The following is a 21,654-nucleotide window of genomic DNA, read 5'->3' on the forward strand; positions in this document are numbered from 1 at the left end:
GCATAACACTTAGTATGCACGATCATCTGAATACATTCCTGAATTCATACCTCTCATCTTTGCTTTTAATTTCTACTTTTTGTGGTCCACTGAGAATGAAATCTCAGCGATCGATCACTGAGCCTTATCATTGGCTGCAGCAGCCTGTGAACAATACGTCAGAGAAGACTCGGAGCTGCTGATGGGGAACTTGCAGGAAGCCAGGAAAGGGAAGTTTTCGCTGGTTTATTTATTTTTTTACAATGGGGGACCTGTCTGCCTATAAAATGAAATAACTTGAGACAACTTCTTCAGGTCTAGCTATAATGTGATTCTCCACAAGCCATTGTTTTCACTACTTACATTTTCACTTAGTTCTGCTGCCATGGTTTTTCATGGTTGTAATGCTATAGATGCATGAAATGTTCTACTGTAAACCTGACATACACCCACTGTTTTTACAAATTAGGTAACGTTGCTCATGAGTAGATAAAATCCACAAGAGTGGTCTAAATCTGTACCAACATGTCTGAACTTTTTGTACAGACATACACATGAGCAATTTTGTTTGCAGATTGGCCTAAAATGCAAAAAAAGTGTCCTACAAGCAGGTCTAAACAGTTAAACTTTTTTTATAACATTATAATATTTACATTATTCAAAAAGGTTCGGTTCATTTCAAGATTTAAGCCCATATTTGAAACCCAATTTGTGTATACGTGCACATACATCTTACACACACACACACACACACACACACACACACACACACACACACACACACACACACTTCTCCAGCAATTTATGAATCTTTTGTAAAATCTTCCTAGACTCGAGACATTAAGGGTGGCTTTAGCAAAAATACTTTTCATCAGTACAAACCTCATCAATTCCTTCTTCTTCATGAAAGGTACGTGACATAAAGAGGCAGGTCATGGTGTCTTCCTTCTTCGTGAAAAGGATGAAATCTTTTCCAATTCTCATAGAGCCACTAAATAAAAGCAGAGAGAATTGAGAAAACAGCAAACATACAAAATACTAAATATGTAGGAATTACAAATAAAACCAAAAGCTTAGAGGCTTTTAATTAGACAATAATTCTGAATAAATGCGGCTTTAAAAAAAATCTCTATCTAGATTAGCGTTTTTGCATTTTTCTTCTCAATGCAATACCATAAATAGTATCTATACACAGATACTTGGGATTTCTTTTAAAATCAGATCATTTTTTATTGAAATTATATTTTTAAATCCAATAACCCTTCATTTCTACACATTTATACATACATAAGCATAATTTACATAAATATATTACGCCACCCAAACAAAGCAATTAATCATAACAATATTTATTTGCACCTCAGAAATATTGCTAAAATCCATCAGTTCCTCACTACTAACTCTCTAAAGACACTCGTGGTCACCCTCATCCACTCCCGACTCAACTACTGCAACGCACTATTCATTGGCCTTCCCCACACCAGACTCATTCCACTCCAATCTATACTAAATGCGGCAGCTAGGCTCACTTTACTATCCAGCCGACTCTGCACTATGCCACTCACTAAATTGGCTGCCCAACCACTGCAGAACTAAATTTAAACTCCTCACCCACAAAGCTCTCCACAGCGCCGCACCACCGTACATCGCCTCCCTCCTGACCATACACCACCCAACCCCACACCCTTCGATCCACTAACACACTCAAACTAAATACCCCTCTAATGCGAACCTCACATGCTCGTCTACAGGACTTCACTAGAGCAGCACCCATCCTCTGGAACGCTCTACCCCAAGGCATCCGGACAATTCTCGATGCACGAAATTTCAGATGCTCCGTAAAAACACACCTCTTCAGGTAGGAATACCAATTCCCCTGACCTAGTCCCCCTGCCCCTCCCTATACCTTCCCACACCTTCCACCCTGCCTGTCGCATACGACCTCTACCCCTGCACCTCCTTACTGCCCCCACCCAGTTTGCTTTCTAATAACTGATTTCCACATGTAATTACCGTACTGCCTGTGTTCCCCATGTCTCCCTCCCCCCTTGTACCTCCTGTACTACTCCAACCCAGTTTGTTTCAAACTGATTGTATATCACATGTAATTGTTGTATTGTCTGTGTTCACTCATGCTTGAAAGTGCTGCAAAATAAGTTGCTACTATACCAATAAAGATTATTTTACCATTATCGGGAATTGCTGTAAATAGTAGGGAAGCATCTATTTAAATCAGATATTACACCCTTCGTAGCTCCAGTACACCCAACATCATAAAGCTCTCTAAACTGTTCAAAACTATAAAAGAGACATGCAGAATGTATCTGTTCCAAAAGATTACCCCTCTCTTTTCCCATGGCGAAAATCCCTTCAACCTAAAAACAGCTCTGGCAATTTAGGGTTCCTCCAGAAGGAATGTATGTAGTAAATCCATCTAATTGCAAAATCTGTTTAAGATTTATTCCATAATTTAGTTATTAAAATATTTGTCGGATATAGTCCCCTCTCTCTCACATACCATTATAGGGGATTACAACCTGTTGTTTCAGAAACTAATTTGCCTTTTTAACTCCACCCCATTTTATTCTCTCCACTCTTTCAATTGATGTGCCAAAAAGATCTATCTAAACATTTGGAATTGCCAACCCTCCAGACCGTTTATCCCTTTGAATAGTCTTTAATTTAATTCTTGCAGATTTCTTGTTTCATAATATACTCCTAAATATCGTATGGATCCTAAAAAAATATTGTGATGGAATCCAAGTCAGAGCGTTTTGAAGTATATAAAGGAGTTGTGGCATTAAAAACCATTTAAAGGAGATGTCCCGCGCCGAAACGGGTTTTTTTTTTTTAACCCCCCCCCCCGTTCGGCGCGAGACAACCCCGATGCAGGGGTTAAAAAAACCACCCGCACAGCGCTTACCTGAATCCCGGCGGTCCGGTGACTTCAATACTTACCGCTGAAGATGGCCGCCGGGATCTTCTACCTTCGTGGACCGCAGCTCTTCTGTGCGGTCCACTGCCGATTCCAGCCTCCTGATTGGCTGGAATCGGCACGTGACGGGGCGGAGCTACACGGAGCCCCTCTCTGGCACGAGCGGCTCCATAGAAGAAAGCTGAAGACCCGGACTGCGCAAGCGCGGCTAATTTGGCCATCGGAGGCCAAAAATTAGTCGGCACCATGGAGACGAGGACGCCAGCAACGGAGCAGGTAAGTATAAAACTTCTTATAACTTCTGTATGGCTCATAATTAATGCACAATGTATATTACAAAGTGCATTATTATGGCCATACAGAAGTGTATAGACCCACTTGCTGCCTCGGGACATCTCCTTTAAATAAAATTTCCCGTCAATTAACAATGGGAGATGATTCCAGATTTTGACCTTATCCTCACACTTTCGTATTAATGAAAGCAAATTGGCAGAAATATGGTATTGAGGCTTAGAAGATACCTCAGTTCCCAAATACACTCATTGTCAAAAAAAAAATAAAAAAACAAGCACCTAGAAGGAGTTGGAATCGAATGAAACTTTTTATGTGTGATTGTAATGTTGATTTAGGTGATTACAATATCAGTGCAAAAGGATTGTGGAAAACTGAACACTTGAAGGGAGACTAGTATCCTCTTGGGTCACTTCTAGCTTGATGTAAGATGCATTACAGGCGATTTTGGAGGTATACAGGCTCTGCATTGTATCTTGCAGCATATCGGTCCACATTTGCTGTAACAGCCTCTAGATCCTGTAAACTTGTAGGCTGTCAAAGTTGGCGTCCCAGATGGTCCCATATATGTTCTATTGGTGATAAAGCTAGCAACCAGACAGGCCTTGCGCAGAAGAAGATTATCCTGCTGGAAAATACTTGGAAGCCCTGCCATGAGAGGAACACATGTGGCTGCAGGATGTTCTAAACATATCTGAGCTGTCATTGTGCCTCTTACCACTACTAGGGGTGACCGACTGTTGTACTCATTGGCTCCCCCAGATCATCACACCAACAGTGGGGGCAGTATGCATACCGTCACTGGTCCCAACACCTCCTAACAATTTGGTCAGTACAATGCTTCCCCCCTCAAACTCTGTTAACTCGACAAAAGCTCTTTGACTGCATCGTAGAGCTTTCTAGTGGTCAACAAGCTCTACACAAGCAAAAAAAGATCCACTATACACAAGGAGCCTCTGAGAGACTTTTTATAGGCCAAGAGTGGAATTACTTTTAGGTCCTCAGCTGGCAAGACTATTCATCTAATCACACCACAACTCTAATCATTTGCACATCTGCCTGAGATGTAACTGAGATTTGCAGCAAAACGACAACTCCTAAGTGTTTTATTTATTTTTTTCAAAGAGTGCATTAGAATTTTTTTACTACCGTATATACCGGCGTATAAGACAACTTTTGAACCCCGAAAAATCTGCTCTGAAGTCGGGGGTCGTCTTATACGCCGGTAATACAAAAAAAAAAGTGTAAAAAAAAAAAATCATTACTCACCTCCCCCGGCGTTCTGTCGCGCTCCGGCAGGATGTCGCTCGCTCCTCGTCCCCGGCGCAGCATTGCTTTCTGAATGCGGGGCTTGAAATCCCCGCCTCCAGAAAGCTAATACACACGCCGTCAGCCAGTTACAGCCATTCAATGACAGCATTGAATGGCTGTGATTGGCTGAAGGCGCACGTGTGTTAGCAATCACACCCATTCAATGATGTCATTGAATAGTGTGGTTGGCTGAAGCCACGTGTGTTTTAGCCAATCACAGCCATTCAATGATGTCATTGAATGGCTGTAACTGGCTGACGGCGTGTGTATTAGCTTTCTGGAGGCGGGGATTTCAAGCCCCGCATTCAGAAAGCAATGCTGCGCCGGGGACGAGGAGCGAGCGACATCCTGCCGGAGCGCGACAGAACGCCGGGGGAGGTGAGTAATGATTTTTTTTTTCTCCACTGTATTACCGGCGTATAAGGTGAAAGTTGGGGGGTCGTCTTATACGCCCCGTCGCCTTATACGCCGGTATATACGGTATTTGTAATTACGTATGTTCGAATGAGTAGCCCACAGGCAAGGGATCTAAAGGAAGAATTACAGATTTCCCTCAGTTAATAGTAAGACTGCCTGTCCACAGGTGAGTTTTCATTGCGAGATCCGCGGCGATAACTCACCCATGGACCTCGCATGACACGCTTTCCATAGGCTAACTATGGAAAGCGCAGCCCGACGTCCACGAGCAGAGAATCATAGCAATTCTCCACTTGCAGGATTCAAATCGCGGCACGCCCCGATTCTTTGCAGTGAGCCTATCTTTTAGATAGGCTCATCGCAGAGACCTGTCAGTGCTGCCCTCCACCCCCCCTTTCCCCGCTGTGGAATATCACTAGCAATATTCCGTCACGGCCGTGGACAGGCAGCCTAAGACCCAACATCTTATTAATTATATCAAAAATGAACATAATAGGACTCAATGATCTACCGACATCCCCCGTATTCAACAGATCATCTACATATATCGAGAAACGTCCCTGAATTTTTCCATACTGCAATCCAACTATATCAGGTGATTGCCTTATCAAAGCCTCTCTAACACTATCCGTTCCAAAACATGACCATTTACCCTCATTCTTGCCCATGGCAATGAATAGAGCAGCTTAACCCATGCAAAAATATTTCACCGAACACATTCTATGAAGAAAAGCCCACAAATAGTTCCGCTCGACGACGCTGCCAAAAGCTTTTGACAGTGTCATGTAAAAAAACAGCCCTGCTGCCACAAACTTGATGATCTGCCTGAACATTCAGATATAACCCCCTTAAATTAATGGCAGCTGATTTTTTGTCATACAGCCGAACTGATTCTCATGTATTAACGGAGTACATTCACCAGGATTTTAATATCAGTGGTCAACAGATATAGTGGACGATAGGAATCAGGAAGAGACAAATCCTATCCTGGTTTAGGAATTAAAACAATCATAGCATCTCTTGTTGATGGTGGAAGTATGCCTTCACAAAAGGATTCCATTAGACAGTGTTAATAAATGTAGCAGAAACATATCCTGATAGCTCTTAAAAAATTCATTTGGAAGACCATTCAACCCCGGTGACTTTATTAGGAAGTGTTACTACTTATACTTACGATTTCAATCCATTTCCATACTGTCCAATATGAATAGACTCTGGAGTTCTTTTAGCAGAACGTCCAAACTGGATAACACTGGCAGCCTCACCTATTACAAAGATAATCAAAATATAATAATTGAGCAAGATTGCATTTAAGCCACTGCTTGACACGACATAACAAAAATTATAAAATATTTAAATAGACAGTTTGCTAACCATATAGGTCTAGATTTAGAGTGCGGTGGCTATGACATGCATAGAGTGTGTGGCGCCACCATAACTCCCAAACAGCATGCCCGCTGCCTTGGCGTCATATTCGACTCCGATCTCTCATTTACCCCCTACATCCAATCTCTCGCCTGAACATGTCAGCTGCACCTCAAGAACATCGCAAGAATCTGCTCTTTGCTCACCATAGACATGCTGAAAACACTTATCGTTGCCCTCATCCACTCACAGCTCGATTATTGCAACTCGTTGCTGATCGGCCTCCCCTGCTCCAGACTCTACCCTCTCCAATCCATCCTGAATGCGGCAGCCAGGCTCATCTTCCTGTCCAACCGCTACTCGGACGCCTCTGTCCTGTGTCAGTCACTGCACTGCCTACCCGTTAAATACAGAATTCAATTTAAACTTACTACCTTCATCCACAAAGGCCTCCACAGCGCAGCGCCCCCCTATATTGTCTCTCTCATCTCAATCCATCACCCAGCCCGGGCTCTCCGCTCGGCAAACGAAACTAGACTGTACACCCCTCTAATTCGAACTTCTCACTCTCGCCTCCAAGACTTCTCCAGAGCAGCACCAGTCCTCTGGAACGCACTACCAAAAGATACCCGGGCAATCCAGGACTCGAAAAACTTCAGGCGTGCTCTAAAAACGCACCTCTTCAGGGAGGCATACCGCATTCTCTAAACAAACCCCTCTGTACTCCGCCTGATAACATGCTCCCTGACCTACTGACTGCAATCCCTGCTAGCCGTCATAAACCGCTCCTGCAGTCATACTGATCCTGCCGTCACATGGCTGAATGTCTGACCATTGTCTGTATATAGCATCCCTTACTCTCCACCTCGCCATACTGTGCACATCTCCAGCTATTTTACCTTCTGTATCACCCCATTACTTGTAGTATGTAAGCTCGTTGGAGCAGGACCCTCACCCCTATTGTTTCCATCAACTGATTACGATTTTAACCGTAGTTCTGTAATTTTTTGTACTTTTGTCTTTCTGTATTCCTCCTGTCTATGTAAGCGCTGCGGAATATGTTGGCGCTATACAAATAAAGATTATTATTATAGAGTGGTGTTTGGGGAGGCATGCAGGCCTCCCGAGACCGTCAGTACAGCCCACCGCTAACAGTCTGGCCTGACCACCAAACCAATCACCCATCATTTGCATGTGGAGCAGAAACATTTAAACCATTGATTTTATAGGTATGCCAAGCCCTGCATGGTTAGAAAATTACCTATTTACATACCCATTTTATCACTTACTAAACGGTATAGAGGGTTTAATAGGTGTACAAATGGTGACAGGTTCCGTTTATTCCCAACTTATAACAAAATGGCATATCGCTAGGACATACCACCACTCTTTGATTGGTGGGGGTCCAACCTCTGGGACCTCCACCAATTCTGAGAATGAAGGGGGCACAGCACTGGTGTAGCATTACTTCTTCAGTTTTTCCTTGCGCAGCAGTATCCCAGTCACCCACTATGCAGGAAACTACAGCACCGCTTCATTCAAGTGAATAGGACTATGATACGCCCCCTTTACTCTTAGGGCCGATGGGGTTCTTCCCAACAGGTCATGATTTGGGGACATCCTACAGAGAGAACACCTGTATCATTCTCTAAGGCTCTGACAATAATTACATCACCTGTGTTATACTATGGAAATTCTGAAAACCTGACCTGCTGGGGAAGGGGGTCTTAAGGGGTGGAGTTTGGAAAATACTGGGCTAGACCCTCACCAATCATAATATATAACATGGGCTTAACCCTTTAATGCATGTGTGACTAAAACCACAAAAAAAAAAAAAAAAATTTAATTTATCTTACTTGAGTCCATTCCTGTGCCATCATCAAGAAAGCAAAGCATAAAACCTCCTCTCAGTTCTTCTCTTGGCACTGCAGGTGACACATTTGAAATTACAAGTGAACAAATTAAGGGTACATTATTGCTAAAAATAAAAAGCAGTAAATGTTTTTATTCAAAATAAAAAAAATCAAAAGAAAAGGTTGCATAATATTTGTTCCCAGGTAAGGTACCAGTACATTACATTCAGCAATTCAGAACTCTGCTGAGGGGCAGTAACAGCTCAGAAACAGTGTTGTCCTTACATAATGCCTCTAGTTTATGTGATAACATTCTTCTTTCATACTTTAACTCCTTAAAGGGGTTGTCCCGCGGCAGCAAGTGGGGTTATACATTTCTGTATGGCCATATTAATGCACTTTGTAATATACATCGTGCATTAAATATGAGCCATACAGAAGTTATACACTTACCCCCTCCGATGCTGGCGTCCTCGTCTCCATGGCGCCGACTAACGCTGTCTTCTCCTTCCATTAAACGCGCTTGCGCTGTGCAGTCTTCTGCTCTGTTCAATGGGGCCGCTTCCGCGTGCTCGCGCCGCCGAGGTCTTCTGCGCATGCGCAGACCAGCTCTCCGGCGCGAGCACGCCGGAGAAGCCCCATTGAACAGAGCAGAAGACTGCACAGCGCAAGCGCGTCTAATGGAAGGAGAAGACAGCGTTAGTCGGCGCCATGGAGACGAGGACGCCAGCACCGGAGGGGGTAATTGTATAACTTCTGTATGGCTCATATTTAATGCACGATGTATATTACAAAGTGCATTAATATGGCCATACAGAAGTGTATAGATCCACTTGCTGCCGCGGGACAACCCCTTTAAGGACCAGGCTGTTTTGTACCATAAGGACCAAACAATTTTTAGGGATTTTACTGCCCTATTTTTTTTTCCTTCAACTACCAAAATTATTTTTGCTGCGTTTTTTCCCATAACCTATAGGGCTATATTTTTAATACATCTTTTTCACTGACTTTTCGTTTTTTGTTTTATTGGAGGTAAAAAGCTAACAAAAAAAAGATTAACATTTATAGTTTTGTTTTTTTTAATTAGTATATTTACGCTAAAATAAAGTACAGGAATGGGTTCCTCATTTTGTTTTGGATGTTTTGATATATAATGTGTATGGTTTTGGAATACAGGGCGCATACAGCGATGGTTTTGGTTGGTTTTGGGTTATTTCTTTATGTATTAATTTTTATTTTATAAAATTTTTTTACCACCTATGTCCCCACTGCAGCTGGAGCATCCATAGGAGCCCCAATTATGGGGAAAAACATCCCCTGTAGTGACAATCACTGGCAGGGTTGATCAGGGTTCACTACAACCCTGCAGCTCTGCTGTGCCAGGGGAATGCCAGGGGTCACGTGACCGCCAGCTAGCATAGTGGAAGTTATAATTCCACTTTTTAGTACACAGGGCTCATTGAGCATTGTGTACTAGGGAAAGACGAAGGCAGAAGGGGTTCAAAATCACTCCTGCTTTCTCCTTCGGGTTCTCAGCTGTGACTAACAGCTGACAACCTGACCTGCTTCTGATTGATTGCAGAAGAAGGGGCTTTAATCCCCCCCTGTATTTTTACTATCGGCTGGGATTAAAGCCCAGGACCAATCGCCTATAAATTTACTGGGATTGGTCCTTTATGTGTTTTAAAGCATCCAACATTGACTTTCACAGTAACCACCTATATGTGGCAGTAGAGACAGTTATCTAACTCCTAGAGGAAAGCAACTGTCACAAAAGGTTCTGTACGGACTGGATCTCAGCAAGGAGAATCACTTTTAGGAGTAAAACAAAGGTTTCAGCTGTAGCACAGAGGAGATCAGTAGGGTAGTCTTCAGAATGGTGTCATTCAGGTAATACTTTCTGGGAGATATACAACTCCATGTGAACTAGCCAACAGGTGATCTTCAGCTTTGCCTGAAATTTCACTTTACATGGTTAAAAAAAAAAAGTTTAATTTCAATAAATTGAAGCCATATAAAAAAGGTTGGCTGCCCCTCTACCAAGAACAGGGACAGAAGGACCCTCCTAAGTGTTCAGCTAACAGTTATATATCATATGCAGAACATTAAAAACTGAGTGCAGTTTAGTTTTTTAACCAACAGTATTTAGGTTTATATGCCATAAATATTTAGTGCATCGTTCTGGACCTTAGACCCCCTACCACTGTAAATGTTGAGAATGGGATTAAAGCCTCTGCTTTCCAGCAGGCACAGGCCTGGTGACTGGCTGTCAGAGACAGCCAAGGATCCTGAGAAGAAGTGAGAAACAAATTCGAACCGCATCTGATCTGCTTTTTTGCATCTTATGTAACGCATAACCAGTATTTATAGTGCATCGAGGCAGCTTCTCTTAGACCCAGCAATCGCAAACAGAAAAAAAAGAAAATTATAAAAGGATGAATATTCTCTCAAAAGGTTAAAATCATATATTATATACATACACATATACACATACACACACACCTAAAGTATATCTGACTGGGCCATTATAACTGTATTCAGGATTATACTCCCCACTGAGTGAGCAAGTGCATAAGATTTGCACATTATTTGTTCTTATTCTAGAGGCTGTTGTACACAGATCCAAATCTTGTCATGCCATCTTCATCTACCCGCTGGGTTTAGAGCATGTGCAGCTACAAATTATATGCGTTTCTGAACTGCTCTTTGTGTGCATATGCCTGTATATTAGAGGCATGTGTAGTGTGGACTTCCTGATGCCGCCATGCTGAGATATGGAACTATGAAAGGAGCCGTTCAATATTCGATACATATGGACGAGGTAACCTCTTTGCACACAGATGTTCTACACTCTTTCATGATTAGGTTTGATATCCAGTAAATGGTAAGGTCAAAGTTAATTTTGGATATTACTCCTGAGGAAGCTGCCTACGCCCATAGTGCTGCTCTTTACTTCTGCAGAGAACTCTTTTGGAATATGAATACACTTTCCTACCAAACGTAAATTGGACACCTGAGCAAGAATCACCTGCTGGCTAATTAAGTAAGCTAGTGGGTGGAGATATAAGGAGCAGCCAGATTAGTGAGCTGTTCTACCTAGGTAACACAGGAAGCTGGTCTGTGTGAGCCAATAATGTGATCTGTGATTACGGCTGTTTAAATCTGTTTTAAAAACTGGCAGACAGAAGCTCTCCAGTTGTTAGTGCCAGAGAGGAAAGGCATTTCTTTTTTGTTCCTGCGGTTTTATTTCTAACTGTAACCATGCTAATAAAGCTGAGTGTCAGTTTAAAACTTATTTCTCGCTGCTGACTTCTGTTTGGTGAAAGACACGAGACCTGTGACCCCAGCCTAATCCCGGGACTAGAACTGCTGTGACATTCCCTAGCGCAGGCCTTTTCATGGCGTCACCCACGTGGTTTCAAGACCAAACTGCGTCTGAAACAAAAGCGGGACTCATCGCTGAAGATGATAGACCTCCATTCCCATCTTGCTCTTCATCATGATAGCCTTTAAGAGCGGTGGCGTGAAATTAATGGAACACCCGTCACTGGGCGTCTCGCTCGTAGCTCAGAATTTGTGCAAAAACCTTCTGATGGTTTGTGTGGATACAGCTCGACATCCTAGGCTTGGGATGGGACATGCATTTTCACTCACAGTACACAATGAATCGCTACGTGCCATTCTTGAAATCTGATAAATTCCCCTGTGCAGAGGTTCACCTCTATATACATGTGTACCTGAGGTCATTCAAGTTTGTTGTTACAACCACCAAGACACGCAGCGTTGAACAGTACTGACACCACGGCCTTGCTTGCTACACTTCTGCTAAGTGTTTTTATCAATGCATTAAGTGTGTATGTGCAATTAGAGAGCTAACAATTATAAATACACAAAATTAATTATGTCTTATCTCAACTAACCTGTATAAATGTCAATTCTTGTAGCATCAGCATCTCTGTGAAATGATAAAGCATAAATCAAATTCTATATAAAATCACATCTTGCTCCAAGAAACTAATTTAAAGAAAAACTTGTAATTTAACATACCTTGCATTATCAACTAATTCAGCCAATGCGCCAAACAGGAACTCGTGTGTAGTCCTATTTAAAAAGAAAGCAGTGATATTAGGGTAAAGAGGGCCTCTTCTGCGTACAGTAGCCATTTGGTGTGCTCAGTCTGGGTGACATGCAAGGTACATGATTCTCAGAGCAAACTACTAAGATGCTGACATATGCAGTGCGTCCTAGGATAAGTGTGGGTGAACGTTCCTTCTCGCAGTAACATTTAGCCATAACACTGTCACCATCCTACTGGGTCTAGCCATAAACAAATATCAAATCACACGGGAGCCTTGAGTTTGAAATATTTGCTGCGAACAAACAGCACATGCATGGGTTAGTGTAAACATTCCGCTTGGATTGGTTTTATGCTAGTGGATAAATACAGGTTATGATTGGTTCTATCGCTATTCTTATGATTGGCCCATTGTAGGGCGTTATTTCTCTTCAAAATAATATAACTGCTGATCAAGAAACTTGGGGGGGGGGGGTGAGCGATGAAACACCACTTTGTCGGTGTGATTTTCCTGAGGTACACCTTGAAATCGATGGGAATACCAGCTGATAAGCGACAATACCCATTGAGTATCACCTAAATTAAGCAAACAGCTTAGACATACAGAAAGAAAAAAAAAACAACACATGATCAGGAGCAAAATTTTAATTTCAGGAGTAACGTCTTAAGCAGCCATGAGATGTAAACCAGCTAACAAATGGACAACCAACCAGGACAGTAACCCAACAGTATGTCTGGCTAACGGCTCTACAATCATACCACTACACAGAGGGATCATCAGATGAAAGCCTCTGTGGGTAATCTTGAGCCGTCAAACAAAGCACTAGTGATGTCGCCTGTCCGTAATAACAAATTTCGACCACTTATTCCCAAGGCTCATGTCTCTTAAGGCCCTATCCGCCCCAAGTACTGTTGTTTGCAGTACTTGGGGAATCTTTGTGCTAAATGGCAGTTATATATCAATAGAAAACCAACTCAGGTGATGGATCAAGACACACACCCAGGTCAAAGTTCAAGGCACAGATAAACCAGTGATTTGTCATTTTAACTTATGGTACTGTTGTCCAGAAAGTCAGCCTTCAGAGATTATATTTTTTTTATTAAGGTTTCACATTTTTGAAAAATAAAACAAAAAAGGTACAGATAGATAAAAAGCCAGCCCCCGGACTCAAAACACACCAGACTCTCTGAAATCTCTAGTGTGCAACCAACTTTATATGTTGGTTGGTTTGCCGAATTCCTGGGCTCATGCTCCCTGTAGAGTAAACTGTGTGATATTTAATATTAGGAGTCACATAAGTATTAAGGAACTTTCAAACTATTGTAGAATTTTGTAGTCTATAGACTGTGGTCTTGACTAGAAACAGGTTTCTCAATGTACAGGTAAATGCTTTAAAAAGGTCACACTTTGAAGTTCTGTTTGCATTAGCAATACAATGCAGTTGTGTGAAACATCATTAATCTATTGTTGTTGTTAGCTGTTTAGTCGTTCACGACCCTCGGCGACCCTAAAGGCGAGCTCCCTCCATGTTTTCGGTCTTGCCTGGCCTCTTTCAGTTGTGTGATATCCATGTCAGTATCAGCTCTGACAGTATCAGCCATCGTGTTCTTTGGCGGCCGGGTCTTTTGCCACTGATCTGTCCAAGCATTATAGATTTTTCTAGCGACTCTGCTCGCATTACATAACCAAAATCCGTGAGTCCGAGCTCGGCCATCTTCCCCTCCAGTGATATATCAGGTCTTATACGTAGCAGCTTTCGCCAGCACCACAGCTCAAACGCATCAATTCTCCTATCAGCTTTTTCACAGGCCAGCTTTCACATACATACTTGACTATAGGAAAAATTATGGTTTACATCTTGTATTTAGTTGCAATGCAGATATCCCTACTTTTCTATGTATTAGAAAGCATCAAAGATTGCACACTAAAACCTAGCTGACTTAAGGAGAGGCTGGTCTGGCAATCAGTGGATTGCAGTGGATTTGGCTTCTATAATTCCTGGAGATCAGCTGCTATTCCCAGAGAAAACTTCATCTAGCCATACACATTCCCTGCAGCGGCTGCAGCAGTGGTGATGTAGCATCACGTTATGGACATTGAAATAAACCATCGCTGAAATGCACCAGGACTGTGCAGTCGGTAAACCAAACCTCAGACTCCTCAGTTTTCCCAGTCTCCAACTCCACCTCCACAGCCCTGGAGTGAACATACACTGAACTACTGATTTATGCAAAGTTTATTGAAAGTTTGGGTCTGCTTTTACTTGTCTTACTACTTCCTGTTCTCTCTAGCAGTTCTCAGATGAGTGCAGGATACCCACTGCCTTCTTACTCTGGGCTGTAGAGGAGGAGCTTCACTACTGAGCATGTGCAGATAGTGGAGATAACTCTGTTCAGCAGTAAAAGCTTTGAAGAAGCAACATAAGGATACTTAGTCTAATGGAGAGGAAAGGCAATAACTGATTTTCTATTGCTGCTTTCACATCCTAGTTATCAAATGTTTTTGACAAATAGGGGCTTACGTTAATAGAACATTTCAAAACTTTCCTAAATTCCTATGAAAGGAAATAAGCAATGAATTAATACCACATATATAATGCATTTTTTTTATAAGCTGGGATCAGAACATTTTTACCGACTCCACTAAAATGGGACTTTGATTCCACAGCCCTGCTGCTCACGTAATGCATGAACTTGTAGTCTAGAAGAAGATTCTGGCAGCATGCAGGGGTGCTATACCAAATATATCCTTTATTCTCCCATCACACAGAGACAGCAACATTTCGTCCGTGAGGCGTTTTCAAGCTTAGAAAAAGACTACGTTGACTTCTGTGGGAGTGTAGGTTTGGACCCTCATCTGGCTGCTGCATTCTGTGGCCCTACCCAGATTGGGTTATTCCTGGAGCTGCTGACGCACACCTTCACTGTATACTTTGTAATGTATCTAACTTGGTCGTCCAGACCAGGAGATGCTCTTAAATAGTAGCTTTCCATTTTTAGTTTGTAGAGAGAGTGTCACAAGTGGACATTCCTGTATGGGCTCCTGTTTATGTTATTCTGCTACTGTATTTTACTGTTAAACTTTTTTTCCGATTCTGACTTCGTCCTAGTTTCCGACTACACTCCAGGCTTGTCCTTTAGTCTGTCTTATACCTGTAGTTCCACTCCTGGCACTAACCCCTGGCTTTCTCCCGATTGCTTTTCTGGTTTATCCTCTGTCGTATTCGAACTGATCGCCTCGTATTGAACCTTGGATCTGTTCCACACCACTGCTCCATTTGTGCTTTTGCCGTCAATCTGTGACTATTCTGGAAACAAAAACTTGGAAATCCTCCTGTAGTAAAGCCCACGCCTACTTGCAGTGGTTAAGGATAAAGATCACAGGATTCTGAAAACCCTCAACTCCAGACTAGCCAGTGTCAAATTGTTTGCATTTTAGAGAATCCACATTCTGGCACATGAGCATAAGTTGTTGGTCCCACAATCCAGCAGACTCCTTTTGTGACCACTCAGCCTGCGACCTTCGCTATGTTTCCTATGCGTCACCTTTCAGCACTTAAACGGGTATCCTAATGTTAGCCATGCAAATGAAATGCCTATTAGCGGAATTAAACAGTTTACAGGTTCCGCCAGTCATCCAATGTGTATGTGGGCTTCCCAACTCACAATAAATAATAAGGATAGAGCAGTAGGATTTCTACTGCCAAGTGTTTTTGTTCTTGAGAAGATAAGCTGTTTTCAGAAATATCTGACAATAGCTGTCTTTGCTCTACATTCAGAACATATGCCAAGCACGTATGTGTATGGGGGTGTTAAGCAACATAGCAGCAGTTGATTGAGTGTTCGGTAGACAGCTATCCAATGTGTATGATCAACCTGAGGTTCTCAAGAATTTTTATTAAGGTGGTCTACATAATTTTCTTGTTTTTGGAAGGGGCTGTGACTTGGGCTTCACCCATGTTGGAGCTGAACGACTCAGTTACTTTTTCTCCGACCCCTTTTCCGAGTGCATTTCAGAAGGTCTATGAAGAACCATGTTGCTTCTCCTCTGCAACCTTAACTTTGAAGTGCCTGAAACATGGGACTTACATGGTTGATCGATATGCCATCATCAAGTTCTACACCCTAGCTTCAACGTTGGTATTGAACAACAAATTAGTGGCAGCTACGAAGGCAACTAGAGAAATTGCCCTTCCTGAGAAAGGACTGAAGAAGAAAAATGTGCTCGCTGGTATCTTTGCCTGTCTTCAACTTTCAATAGTTCTCTCACTGCTGATCCTACGGAGTCCCTTCAAGTAGATAGCACGACCATGTAATAGGATGAAAATCACTACTTGACTGAGGGTCTCTCTCTCTGCTATTGGCCGAAAGGACATCTGCACTCCAATTGTCCAGTGCTTCCCATGAAGTAGAGAAGCTCCAAAGCTTTAGTTATAATGCAAAGATCACCTTAGTTCTGACACCGATAAGTTTTTGGTTCCAGTCACTGAGTTTCAAGTCAGTCTATGAGCCCAGCTCTAGTTTTATAAATTAAGGAGTGCAGAGAACCTTAAGTACACACTCTTTCAAAAACTGCAGATCCCTCTGTTGCTGCTTCAAAAACCGCTTTGTTTCACCTTAACTTAATGGATCATTTATTTCTCAGCATCAAGTCAGTCACCAAACTGTCCCAGCTTGACAAAAGCCGGTGCAGCGGGCGAAACGTTGCGATCTGCCACTTTTTAACCCTGGATGCCTAAATAAAGATGAGCATCTTTATAAGATGCTGTGAAGAATCTGCTTATGGTGCTGCTTCCTATTTTCTATATATAACCAAACTGTCCCAGTCAGTTTCCAAACGGGAGCTTTTTCTGTACTGCTCACCCAGCGTAACAGAGTTCCAGTACTTTTGGTGTTGCACTAGCTTAGACAACACTATCCATCTATTGAATAGTCATCTGGCCAAACCGCAAGCTGGAATCTCTTCTGTTCTTAGCACAGCCTCCATGATCCGGCCCACGCCGATCTGCTCCCGCTAGGGCGAATTACCACCATTGCTGGAGTTCCATCACAGTACCAACAGTTTCCAGATGTCTTTTTTTCTTTTTTTAAGCCAAACTCTTGATGCATTGTTCCTGTGATTACACCATTGTCGTTTCCAGGCTATTCTCTTCCTAGTGGTAGATTTATACCTCTTCCTCTACTAGATGTCATCTCTACAAGATATCTTGCAAAGAAAATCCAGAAAGGATCTTTATTAAATCATTTTTGCATGCTGTGTCAGATTATTTTTTGTCAAAACAAATTTCAGCATTGACTACTAGAGACTGCATAAGATCGCTCAGGAAAATGATAGGTATACACTTCAATTGATCACTGAATTATTTGAAGTGAAGAGCCCATTATTTTTCTGTATTGGATCTGCACGGAGCCTATAACCCAATTTGGGTTACAGAGTGAAAGACTGACTTCAATACTTGGGAAGGTCACTATAAGTACTTGGAGATGTTGTTCAGACACAGTGCAATTGCCCCACAGCCTTTCAACAGTTTGTGAAGGTTCTTATGTGGTTCTCAGTGCCGAAGAGCTGGCTGCTTACTTCAAAAAGAAAATTGATGACATCCGTCAGGAAATAACTTCCCAATCCCAGACTAGCCCTGACCCTAGTCTTGTCAGCACTGCAGCTAGCTCCTGCTCACTGTCTGTACTCAGACCAGCGACAGTGGAAGTCGTCTCCAAATTGCTCTTCTCTGCTAGCCCCACCACCTGCGCTAACGACCCCCTCCCCTCACACCTCCTCCGTTCCTTCTCCCCAGTGGTCATCTCCCATCTCACCACTATATTCAACCTCTCTCTGACCTCTGGCATCTTTCCCTCTTCTTTCAAACACGCCATCATATCCCCACTGCTAAAGAAGCCGACTCTGGACGCGACTGATGCTGCCAACTACTGACCCATCTCAAACCTCCCCTTCATCTCCAAACTACTAGAACGGCTGGTTTACTCCTGCCTTGTAAGCTACCTATCAGAGCACTCTCTCCTAGACCCCCTACAGTCTGGCTTTCAACCTCAACACTCGACAGAAACTGCCCTTACAAGGGTATCCAATGACCTACTGACAGCCAAATCGAGGGGCGATTACTCCCTACTGATCCTCCTCGACCTCTCCGCAGCATTTGACACTGTTGACCACAAACTCCTCCTCAGTATGCTACGCTCCATTGGCCTAAAGGACACTGCCCTCTCCTGGTTCTCTTCCTACCTATCTGACCGCTCTTTCAGTGTCTCCTTTGCTGGCTCTACCTCCCCTCCTCTTCCCCTTGCTGTTGGGGTCCCCCAGGGCTCTGTCCTCGGCCCCCTTCTTTTCTCTATCTACACAGCCCCTATTGGACAAACCATCAGGAGATTTGGCCTCCAATACCACCTGTATGCTGATGACACCCAGCTATACACCTCTTCCCATGACATCTCTGCACCTTTACTCCAAAACATCACTAACTGTCTGTCCGCTGTCTCTAACACCATGTCCTCTCTCTACCTAAAACTAAACCTCTCTAAAACTGACCTGCTGGTATTTCCACCCTCCACTAACCTCATCTGACATCTCCATCTCAGTGTGTGGCGCCACCATAACTCCTAGACAACATGCCCGCTGCCTTGGAGTCATATTTGATTCTGATCTCTCTTTTACCCCCTACATCCAATCTCTGGCCCGAACATGTCAGCTGCACCTCAAGAACATCGCAAGAATCCGCTCTTTTCTCACTGTGGACACGCTAAAAACGCTTACTGTTGCCCTCATCCACTCCCGGCTCGATTATTGCAACTCGTTGCTGATCGGCCTCCCCTGCACCAGACTCTACCCTCTCCAATCCATCCTGAATGCGGCAGCCAGGCTCATCTTCCTGTCCAGCCGCTACTCGGACGCCTCTGCCCTGTGACGGTCACTGCACTGGCTGCCCGTTAAATACAGAATTCAATTTAAACTCACCACCTTCATCCACAAAGCCCTCCACAGTGCAGCGCCCCCCTATATCGCCTCCCTCATCTCAATCCATCAACCAGCCCGGGCTCTCCGCTCTGCTAACGAAACCAGATTGAGCGCCCCTCTAATTCGAACTTCTCATTCCTGCCTCCAAGACTTCTCCAGAGCAGCACTCTGGAACGCACTACCAAAGGCTACCCGAGCAATCCAGGACTCGCAGAACTTCAGGCGTGCTCTAAAAACGCACCTCTTCAGGGAGGCATACCGAATTCCCTAAACAAACCCCTTTGTACTCCACCTGATAACATGCTCCCTGCCCTAGTGACTGCAATCCCTGCTAGCCATCATAAACCGCTCCTGCAGTCACTGTTTCTGCCGTCACACGGCTAAATGTCTGACCATTGTCTATGTGTATATCACGCCTCACTCTCCACCTCGCCATACCGTGCACATCTCCAGCCCCTTTACCTTCTGTATCACCCCATTACTTGTAGTATGTAAGCTCGTTGGAGCAGGACCCGCACCCCTATTGTTTCCATCAATTGATTACTATGTAACTGTGGTTCTGTAATGTTTGTACTTTTGTCTTTCTGTATCCCCTGTCTATGTAAGCGCTGCGGAATATGTTGGCGCTATACAAATAAAGTTTATTATTATTATTATGTATGATTCAGTCTATTTGGACCATATTTTTTAACAAGACCCGTAGACCCATCGCCAACATGTTCGTTCTGTCCTTCTGCAGATGCAAGAAGACTCTGTATTCCAAATTAAAGAAGGATCTCTTCAAGAAGCAGAAGCATCCTCTCCCAGGCTACAGCATCGCTTTTGAAGGACTTTGCCTGCCCCCCCCCCCAACAGCCATAACCCAGAAGGGAAAACTAGATTTGCCAACTTCCACAGTAAGGGGACGTTTTTCATCTCATGGCCAGCTTCTCTGGGTTGCCATCATCTTGACTAGAAAGGCCTTTCTTTTTGGAAGTAGATTACTCTCAACTGGAGTTGCCACTGTCCTTTCTCGGCATTCTGACAAAAACAAATTTCTTCCCTGTGGTTTCTTTAATACCAAGTTCTCTGCAGCTGAGAAGAATTACTTACTTGGTGATTGCGAGTCACTGGCATTGAAACTAACTTTATAAGACTAGCAACATATTTAGGAGGAAGCTGGATTCCCTGTGACCATTTACACAGACCACAAGAATCTAGAATATCTTCAGGCAGCCTGTAGACTGTACCCATGATAGGTCCATCAGGCCCTCTATTTTTCACCATTTAACTTCATACTTACCTACCATCTAGCAATCATAGGACAGATGCACCCTTCAGGTCTTTTGATCCCTTTGACTCTTTTCTTGAGGACCTGCACATCATCAACCCCGATTGTATTTATGCCTTAACTAGAGTTTCTCTAAAATGACTACCAAGAGGATGAGCCTTTGCTTCTCCTGACAGCAGCAGCATCCTAGGATCATTCCTCTCTGCTAAATCATCATTTAGGAGTCAAAGGCTCCAATGTACTCCTCTCTTACTTCTAGGGGTCGCCAGACTGGAATTAAGAAATCAAAGGTGTTTCCTTCTCCTAAGGCCAGAGTTTTTGTCATAAACCCTCCCAACTCCGCTGCTGACGTAGGAGAGGTCATCTACATAGTGTTATGAAATCTCGCACATGCACTAGAAGTTCTCAGACCGGTAAATGCGCAGATGGGTGCGGCAAATCTGCCCACAAAAATGGGACAAATGATCTGCACATACGCTGGTCTGCAAAATTCTAGCATACGTGTGAAATCTGACATCACATTTGGCAGAAAAGGGCACGAATAAGGCAAAATCTGAAGCCAAAAGGGATGGTCTGATCCATACACATCAGCATGCAGCGTTATAAATGTTAAAACAAGTTTACTGCAGTTATGATTTCTTCTGCAAACAAACTCATTATTCAGAAACAGCTGTAATTGAGTAGTCTGTAGGCGGATTAGAGGACTTGAAAGTGCTGAGTTCTCCTTAAATACTAGTAGGTTGATGGTTGCACAATTTTTGAACAAAAGATCGTAATCATGCATGTGTTAGCCTTCTATATGGGCCATTACAGTTGTTCGGACTGCCCATACATATTCAATAACACTGGGTGAAGGATCTTTCGCTGGACAAATGATATTCCACTTTAGAAGTTTTCTTTCATGGAACGATCACTCATGCAATGGTCAACTGCACCATGTTATATGATGGTGATAATATACCTGTTCAGTCGTCGCCGACTTTCGGTCACTTAGTGGATCAGCATACACCATGCTTCGCTGTCTTTGGTCGCTTCCTACAGATTTTCCATTTCTGTTCATGTCAAACTTGATTGCATCCAGTCAGCATGTACTTTGGTGGCGTCTTCTTCTGGACCCACTGGCTGTGCCGAGCATTAATGTCGTATGACATGACCAAAGTACGAAAGCCGTTACTTGGCGATTTTGCT

At 43.2% G+C, this 21,654-nt stretch overlaps 1 protein-coding gene across 4 annotated transcripts in view; it reads right to left on the bottom strand.

Annotated features, from left to right (window-relative positions):
- Positions 1 to 21,654, bottom strand: part of MORC2 (MORC family CW-type zinc finger 2) — a 75,788-nt gene that overhangs the window by 49,544 nt on the left and 4,590 nt on the right. For all 4 annotated transcript variants that reach the window (XM_066603754.1, XM_066603753.1, XM_066603755.1 and 1 more), the window contains exons 3-7: positions 12,199 to 12,252; positions 12,072 to 12,106; positions 8,155 to 8,223; positions 6,108 to 6,198; positions 862 to 970 (exon numbers count right to left, since the gene is read on the bottom strand). In XM_066603754.1, the coding sequence (XP_066459851.1) occupies positions 862 to 970; positions 6,108 to 6,198; positions 8,155 to 8,223; positions 12,072 to 12,106; positions 12,199 to 12,252 (358 nt within the window). The remainder of the gene's footprint in view (positions 1 to 861; positions 971 to 6,107; positions 6,199 to 8,154; positions 8,224 to 12,071; positions 12,107 to 12,198; positions 12,253 to 21,654) is intronic.

The sequence above is a fragment of the Eleutherodactylus coqui genome, chromosome 5 (genome assembly GCF_035609145.1).
Source record: "Eleutherodactylus coqui strain aEleCoq1 chromosome 5, aEleCoq1.hap1, whole genome shotgun sequence".
Lineage (NCBI taxonomy): Eukaryota > Metazoa > Chordata > Amphibia > Anura > Eleutherodactylidae > Eleutherodactylus > Eleutherodactylus coqui.